Source organism: Podarcis muralis, chromosome 12 (assembly GCF_964188315.1).
Source record: "Podarcis muralis chromosome 12, rPodMur119.hap1.1, whole genome shotgun sequence".
Taxonomy (NCBI): Eukaryota; Metazoa; Chordata; class Lepidosauria; order Squamata; family Lacertidae; genus Podarcis; species Podarcis muralis.
In genome coordinates, this window is record NC_135666.1 from 30,219,449 (window position 1) to 30,227,956 (window position 8,508).

The 8,508-nt window shown below is 40.4% G+C and overlaps 1 protein-coding gene across 3 annotated transcripts in view; it reads left to right on the top strand.

Annotated features, from left to right (window-relative positions):
• Nucleotides 1–3,426, top strand: part of GLCCI1 (glucocorticoid induced 1) — a 40,412-nt gene extending 36,986 nt beyond the window's left edge. For 2 of the 3 annotated variants that reach the window (XM_028749797.2, XM_028749798.2), the window contains one exon: nt 939–3,426. In XM_028749797.2, the coding sequence (XP_028605630.2) occupies nt 939–1,290 (352 nt within the window). In that variant the 3' untranslated portion in view covers nt 1,291–3,426. The remainder of the gene's footprint in view (nt 1–938) is intronic. The other variant, XM_028749799.2, reaches the window with a different exon arrangement.
• Nucleotides 3,427–8,508: the final 5,082 nt, after the last annotated feature.

Genomic DNA, 8,508 nt, shown 5'->3' on the forward strand with positions numbered 1-8,508 from the left:
AGGGTTTTCCCCCCTTCTTCTTCTTTCAGGAGCAAACCACTCTTGCCAATTTTGCACAGGCAAGAAGTTGAAGTGTTCCTGTCAGCTTGCGGGGGGCGGGGGCGGGAATGCAACCTATTTGTTCTTGACCACATGACCCAGATGTATAAAAGCACAACTGAGGAGGAAATGCAAGCAGAGCTATGGTTTCTTCAGTGTTCTAAAAAGTATTTTCCAGCATGAGTAAAGCTGTCTTTATAATGATACCAGTTCAGCTTTATTTTTTTAGCCTTTGAAGCTGTGAATAACAGCCGTGACCAGACTTATTTTGGTAGCATTTGAGTTTTGGGGTTTTTTTAATTGAGCTATGTGTTTTGGGGAGTGGGGGAGAGAACGCAGTACATACATGCAGGAATATCTTAAAGTTTGGCCAGTTTTTCCTCCTGTTTTGCTGTACAAGGAAATAGCATGGGACTAATTTAGACTAGGACGGCATAGACATATTGCTTGGGAAAATAGCTGAAGCCAGATGCTGGTAAAAAATGCTTCCGGATCATTAATAGAGGATTCTAAAGTGAATGTAGACGTTTTGCTGGACAAAATAGAGATAAAGAAAAAGGGACATTGTGCTATCATTTCATGTGTGTTTGCTACAGTGAGTTTTCTATTGATAAACAGCACATTGATGGATTTCTGATATGGTTTGTGCATCTGAATCCTTTAGGGAAGGGAATTGTGGAAAAGTCTTACCTCTCTGGTTGCTTTTTGCATGTATATTGTTTGTTGCTGTGGATCAGTCAGCTGACTACCAATATGGAAGATGTTTGCCCATTTGTCAAATAATCCCATTTCTTGTCACTCACATTCTAGCAACATACAAAACTGCCAACCCATGCTAAGTTATCTGCAAATGTTCAAGTATGTAACTTTAATTTCTTTTTCAACCCCTTTGTTTTTAGGACTCGTCAGCCTGTCTCAGCCCCTCTCTTTTCATGTCCTGACAAAAACAAAGTTAATTTCATCCCAACCGGATCAGCTTTCTGTCCTGTAAAACTTCTGGGCCCTTTACTACCTGCTTCTGACCTGATGCTCAAAAGCTCTCCAAACTCTGGTCAAAGCACAGCTTTGAGTACTCTGACTGTTGAGCAGCTTTCATCTCGGGTCTCTTTCTCCTCTCTGTCAGACGACACCAGCACAATGGACTCTACAGAGGTTTTAGTACAACAGCCATCCCAGCAGCAGCCACCACAGCTTTTGCAAGAACTGCAATCCGAAGAACACTCCTCTCCTCAAAATTATGTGATAATCTAGATGATAATCTAGATGAGCAAAGGCAGAGGGACGGTCTAAAACTCAACTGCATGAGTGGCACTTTTCTGGAACAAAACAAAGCTACTTATCAGCATCTTTCTGCATTTCAGCACTGTTCTTGGCAGGGACAAAAATGCATTCAGCATTTTTGTGTTTATGTGTGAGTTTGCAGGGGGCGGGGGCAGAATGCTTGCAGAATCTGTGTATCATTAAGCATTTTAAGTGGAGACTATGCATTTCATAGAATGTTTGACCAGATTAGTACTTTGTCCTGTGTTCTGTTTCAAATTCTACAGTATAAATAAGCTCTATATCAAACAAAGGTTGCCTGTCTAAATAGAAAATGTCTTGCTGTGTTGTATTCTATGGAAAATACTGTACTTCAGGATTATGTTTACAATTTATCCAGGTATTTATGTTTTGAACTTCTGTAATACATACAATGCAAAAAAAAATATATATGGCCACAACAGTTGCACAGTGTCCCCACCCTATATGGCCTAGCTTCAGGTACTTCTCTCGAAGTCTAAACTCAGGTAACTTGGAATGTATATCATATTGGGATATAAAATATTTTACAGCTAAAAAGCTAAAGAGGGATCATCACTCTTCTGCCTTTCCTTATTTTATGCATTAATATTTCCTCATTACATTCCACTTTCTTGGAAAAAGTGCATTCAGATCTAGGGGGATATGAACCCTGGACATGGGTGAACATGAGGAGAACCAGCAAATCTGTGGTGTGCTGCATCACATTGTCATGTGGTTACAAGTAAAACAAAAAACTAAACTGTTGCATTTGCCATCGTTTCAGCGTGTAAATTGTGGCATTTTAAAGTTTCAGGTGTTTGCACAGTTAATGACTGTTAAGCTGTTGTGAATAAAGTGTTCAGTTTTAGGCTGCACATAAGAAACATTCCATGACGTGTGTGTGAGAGAGAGGCTCTAAGGCAAGAATGTTTTCGTTTAATTTCAGCAAATTCATTCCCCCCTCCCCGCAGGTTTCAGAGGGGGTGGGTGGGAATTTCCTCACGCGTTTGCATTGGCAAGTTATAAGGACGTGAAATGCTACTGTTACCATTTTAGGAGTCTTAATTAATGTTTAGTTTCTCTTTTGGAGGAAATGTTCCATTCACATGCTGGTTGCAAAAAAAAAAAAAAATTATCTCGGGTTTTTGACAAGCAATGATCGGTGAACTTTGTTTTATTTGTACAGTGGGTATTTTGCATCTGAACTTTAAAAAAAAATCTCTTAAAACGGCTATGAGGTTTTGTAGAAAAAAAACAAAAACAGAAAAAGAGAAAGAAAGAAAAAGAAAGAAGCAATAGTTTTTAAGTCATGTATCTAATCGAAGCCTTTCTTAGTACCCTCTGGTTTAGGCCCATTGGCAGGTAAATTTATTGCAGTTTGAAGGTGGTCAGGCAGTGCAGTTGCTTGTCTTTCCAAATGCTGCATAGCTTAGAAGCCTCCAGTAGTGTTACATTACAGTAGCCCTGGAACTGTGCGAGTGCTGCTTTCAGAGAGAATGAACCTGCAATACAAAGAGGGACCCCAAAGGCAAGAGACCCACTCAATATTCTTAGCTCTGTGCTTTCAGTTCAGTGGAAGTACCTTTATGCAAGCCTGTTCCTAAGAAAGCCTACTTTGCCCCCTCTTCAGGAACTGAAAAGATTAAGACTGCAGCTGCTGCTGCATTTATACTCTCTCCGCTGCTTCTTTTGTGGAAGAAATTTGGGAAATAATAATAAAGGCCTCAGTGAAAAGTACCTAAGAAAAGCAATGAAATATACAGCACATGTATGTTGTTGCAAGATGAAGCCCAGTTTCCTTCCTATCATCACCAAAGAGTTTGGTAATAATCTGTTAGGAAGTTAGACTGACAGCCTCTTTTTCAGTTGCTGTGTGACTGTAGGAGCAGGCGGAGAGTGGAAAGCTTAAAAGATCTGTTTGTCTTTTGTTTTCACAGTATTTTTTTTAATACAGCAACAGGCATCTTTAATCTTGCTAATCTCAGGCCTTGGTGGAAGCACTATATAGTTTGTATGTTAATAAAGGGTAAGGGGAAAAGCATCCAGTTTCTTGTGACCTAAATGTGTGTTCTTTGAAGTTTTACATTAAAGTTGAATATGACAGTACATCTACCTTCTCACCCTCTCTCTTTTTTCCAAATATAAATACATTGTCACAGTTCTTCATGTTATAGGGTTTTATGAGAAACTATCAGGTGACTTTTTAGATCAAGAATGAACTCTGGTGAACAATATTTACAGTGATATTACTTGTTCTGTTTTCTCACGAGAAACTAAATATTAATTGTCACACACATTTGCCCTTGGCATATTGGAAGGTTCTGAATCAAATGTGTTTAAAACCTGATGCTTTGCTATGTAAATTTCCCAGCAGTTGTTGATCTCCAATATATCCTACATTCAGCTGTAGAAATTTGTCAAATATTGTTTCAAGAGTTTTGTACATAGTTGTACTGTTATTTCTAGCCACTGTGCTGAACAGTATTTGAATTACCACACAATATTGCTTTACACAAGGAAATGTGTGGCTTTTGTTTTGTATTTTTTCAGTATAGACGTCCCTGTGTCTTATTTAAATAAAATTATTAGAAAAAAACACCCTACAACCTGTAAAATGTAGTGTGTTGTCTGTCTTTTGAAAGCTGTCTAGAAGCTGAACATTCAGAAAAAGCACCAGCTGTAGTCTTGAACTTTTCCAGAACCGAGGGTTGAGGGATCACAAAAAGTGCTGCCCTGTGTTAAAACTCCCCTTTCCATAAGGAAACTGCAGCAGGAAGAAGAGAAACTAGTTGAGAGGTGGGATTCTCTGCTTGTATACATCTGCAGAAAAGGTGGTTGTAAAGTCCAACATTAATCAATCATTGAATCAAAATGGTAGCTTTTGGTAGCTGAACTATTGCTATGTTGCACGCTTAATCATTTATTTCCACTGTAACATTGTGCAAAAACTGCATTCCACTGTACATAGCGGAATAAGGTTAGTGCCAACCTGACTAAATAATTTAGAAAACATTCCCTTCTTCATAGGCCATTCATCTTGTTATGATGATGTAGATTTCATTTCTCATGACTTTAACAAATAGCACGGAACTGGCTCACTGTTTTTTCGCAACTTGTTCTCTTCAGTCTCAGGACTGGAATAGCATATCAAAATGGACTATACCAAATGTCTTCTAACATATTAAAGATTCCAAAAACCTCTACTGTTTAGGAGAAGCCAAAGAACATAACCTAGTTTGGTTATCATTTTTCAGCAAAGCACATTTCCCCCAGTGCAACAGCTTTTATATACGTGGGAAAGTGTCATCATGCGCTTCAGCACCCTTTAAAACTCTGCTTAACATTGTGACATGTTTTCCAGTAAGCTTTTAGTATTGGCTCATTTGAACCCAACACTTCACTTAGTGACCCAAACACCATAAATTTGAGAAAACAAATCAGTAACATTTTCTTGTACTTGTGTTCCTACTATGAGTGCATTTTAGTTTGCGTTTGAAGTGGATAGTTCTCTAACTTGCCTATTATATTTATAAATATTCCAGTAACATGCTGCAATGGCAATATAATCATTTTGATTAATCCATGGCTGTGTCTGCATTGTATTTTGCTCTTTGGTGCAATTCTGGGTGCAACTTGTATCTCATTATAGTTTGCTTGCTTTGCATTACCTGTTCCATCTCAGCAGCTGTGGGGTTGGACTTGTGAATGTGACTGCAATAAATAAGAAGGGGTGGGTAAAGGCCTGCGACCTAGTTAACACAATGGTGTGTGACTTCCCATCTTCCCCACATGCACCTGAGAGCAATGATGTTTGAGTGAACAGTAGCAAATAAGGCAGGTGAAGGGTGCATTATCACGCTATAGATGTAGCCAATCTTCTCAGCTTTCACGCTTGTTTTAATAGGAAAGGTCCTCTTCTGGTAGCGGAGTTGGACTTGCCTAGCCAGGCAGAGCTTTGGCCATAAACAATTCCCCACCCCAACTTAAGGATCCTAGAGAAGCTGAGAAAAAAATAAATTATTAGGGAAGGACCATCACCTTCACATCTGGAAAGTGAAGAGGGCGGAAACCTACTATCCCTTCCCCAAAGGGGGCCTTAAGATAGGGTAGGATTGAACATGGAGGAAAGGACAATTGTGAGCTTTCAATGTGAGGCCTCCCTTGCGGTAGTTGGAAGGCAGCCCAAGAGCACTCAGTGCACCCATGGGAGAGAATTCCTTCCTAAGGAATCCAAATTACAGCAGCTAGGCTTGACTTGTGTGCTCTGATCAGCATGTATAACTGTCTTTCTCAACTTAGTTGGCTGCCTGTCTCTATGTAGTTTAAGGTGCTGGTTTTGCCTTTTGAAACTAAATTGGGGATGGGGAACTTTTTTCAGCCCAGGAGTCCATGAGGGTTGCATGCCAGTGGTGGGTGGAGCCAGTGGTGAAAGTGGGTGGAGGTAAGAGCTGTTTGCCAGTGGAACAGGCTCCCTCGGAAGGTGGTGGACTCCTTCATTGGAGGTTTCTAAGCAGATTGGGTGGCCATCTGTCATGTGTTGGTCTAGTTGAGATTCCTACATTGCAGGGGGTTGGACTAGTTGATCCTCTGATCACTTCCAACTATGGTTCTATGAAATTTTACCTTTGTGCATTAGGCTACTGTGTGTGTGTGTGTGTGTGTTCGTCTGTGTTCCCCATCCAGACAAGCAAAAGGCATTATCGGAGTTCAAGAACACATTCCATCCCGGAAGAAACGTTCCAGGTGTGGAGCAGGGATACTGAGGGGTTTGGCTTGGGGAGAGTCCTAGAGGACCAGATAAACAGGGCTGCTGGGGGCCCACATTCAACCCCAGACCTGAGGTTCCCCCTCCCCTGCTTTAAATAGTCTAGGATGGTGTTTCCAAAGCTTTATTCAGGTGGCCTGTGCTGTGTCTGTAAAAATAAAATCATACAGCATCTAGCACAACCAACAGAAAAACCAATTTGGTGTTTTGGCAAGACTCTTGGCAATTTTCAAGTGGTCCATAGAGAAACATAGAGAAAAAGGGTTATGAAGCACTGGAATCGGACATCATTAAGAATTGTTCCATAGTGGCCAGTCCAAGTTTTAAGATCAACTTTGGAGATGCTCTCTACCATTCTCTTCACCTGTTAAATAGTGATCGTGAGAGCATAAGATTTCTTAGTGGTGGTCTCATGCCTTTGGAATACTGTACTGGAAGAAACACCCTGTCAACCTTGCCTTTAGAACTCCTTTCACCATAATTTATTATTTTTTTTAAAAAACAAACCCCTCATTTTTAGTGTTGCCTTTCATTGCCTTTTGGGTGACTGCCCTCATTTTTTAAATGGTCGATTTAAGTTGTGTGCTTTTAAAAATATGCCCCTTTGTTTAGTGTATGCCCATGTTGAGCCGCTCTGAACAGAGCATAAATAATAAATCAAGTGATTTGAAACTTCACCCTGAACTGGCTCTTGAAAGTGATAGAAGAGGGGAAATCGTTGCAGGAAGACAATGGTGAGAGGGCAGAACGAAAAGCTTGCAGCACACTATGGCCACTTATCCCATCATCTGTCCCAGTGTCCCATCAAAATCCTCCCCCCCCCCAAAAAAAAAAATTGGCCTGGAAACTGAGCAGCTCAGTTAAGTAGTTAATCTTGGCTCATCCAAGAGAGCAATCTCTTTATTTGAGAATTTAACACCTATGCATACCTCATGGCAGCTTAAAGCAATTAAAGTAACACTCTAAGTAAAGAACGGACTTTGTCACAATGTCAAAGAAATGAGCTGTGGTAAAAGTTTTATCACAGAAAACATCTGCCTAGCAAGGCACCAGAAACAGTCTTCACCAAACCACAGAAGATGGCAAGAGATGGAGCCAAGCAAACCTCAGACAAGGTAAGCTACAATCTGTTTTTGTCTTTGTGTAAACCAGCTGTGTCTTTTCCATTAGCTCCAGCCGATTGGCACCCTTCAGTTCCCATTATTCTCTGGGAGGAAGTTATGACTGTTTAAAGTGGTATAGTGGTGCTTTAAATGGTGTGGATGTGACCTAAGTCATACTCTGATCAGTCCCATTGAAATATATGGACTTGAGTTAACCAAGATTATCTTAAATGTATACATGGATTCCATGTATCTGATTTGGAGTATGTCTTAGTTGGGTATCGCCCATCTTGTTCTCATGGTGCCAACCAGCCTGAGTGCAAGTGCCCTCTCCTCACCTGTAGTTCCCAGAAATTGACTCACAGTGGAATTACAACTTAGCCTTAGCTGCCATGAATGAGTCTAATCCTTTTTTTAAAAAAGCTATTCATCTTGGCGGTCATCAGTACATCGTGTGGGAGCAAACCAGTTAGCTAGGTCCTTTGTGAAGAAGTATGTTCTCTTTATTTCCTGAATTACTTTTTCTATTGATAGTCTATTGATATTCTTCCTTCGTGAGTTGTTGATGCTTAAAAAATAAAAAGAATCAAATTTAGAATTCCAGTATTATGTTGGCCACTGGAAATGTGTTCAAAAGCATTATTATAGAGGTCATGTTTCCTCCTGTATACTAGAATTCAGGGTCATTCAGTGAAGCTGAATGTTGGAAGATTCAGGAAATATATTTCCATGCCAGAGGAAATGCTTTTGTTTGAAGAGAAAGGGGAAGAATACTCACCCCACCTACATTAAACTCCAATTATGCTTCTGTGTTGCATTTTCCTTGGCTGTGTGTTCACACCTCCAGGAGAGACTGCAAACAACAGAAAGCAACTGCCTAAGCTCTCCTCCAGAATTTTATTTTGCAGAGTAATGATACATAGCCTGTTATCCTTCAGAGGCCATTTTCAGTTCTTCACATTAACCTTCCTGTGCAGGCCAGGAGACTGGCTCTCTGCAGGGTTTCCTGGCATCGAACTTTCTGTGCAGAAGCATTTCTACGTATCTCCATGTGCCCAGTTGACTTGAGATGTGGGTACAGCTCTCGTAATCATTAGTACGGAGTGTTCTTGATAGAACTTGCATCAGGACTAGGGTGTACACTAAGGTTTAGTAACCATGGTGGCACTTGCGAGGTTGCAATGAATGTTTCTGTAGATGACATCTTGACTCGCTAAAGCACTGTGGAACAGGGAGTGCAGAATATTCAGGCAGCACTGATTGGTCTCAAGACATGGTTCCATAACAAATTTGGCAAATTGCTCCCTATTTTCAGCTCAG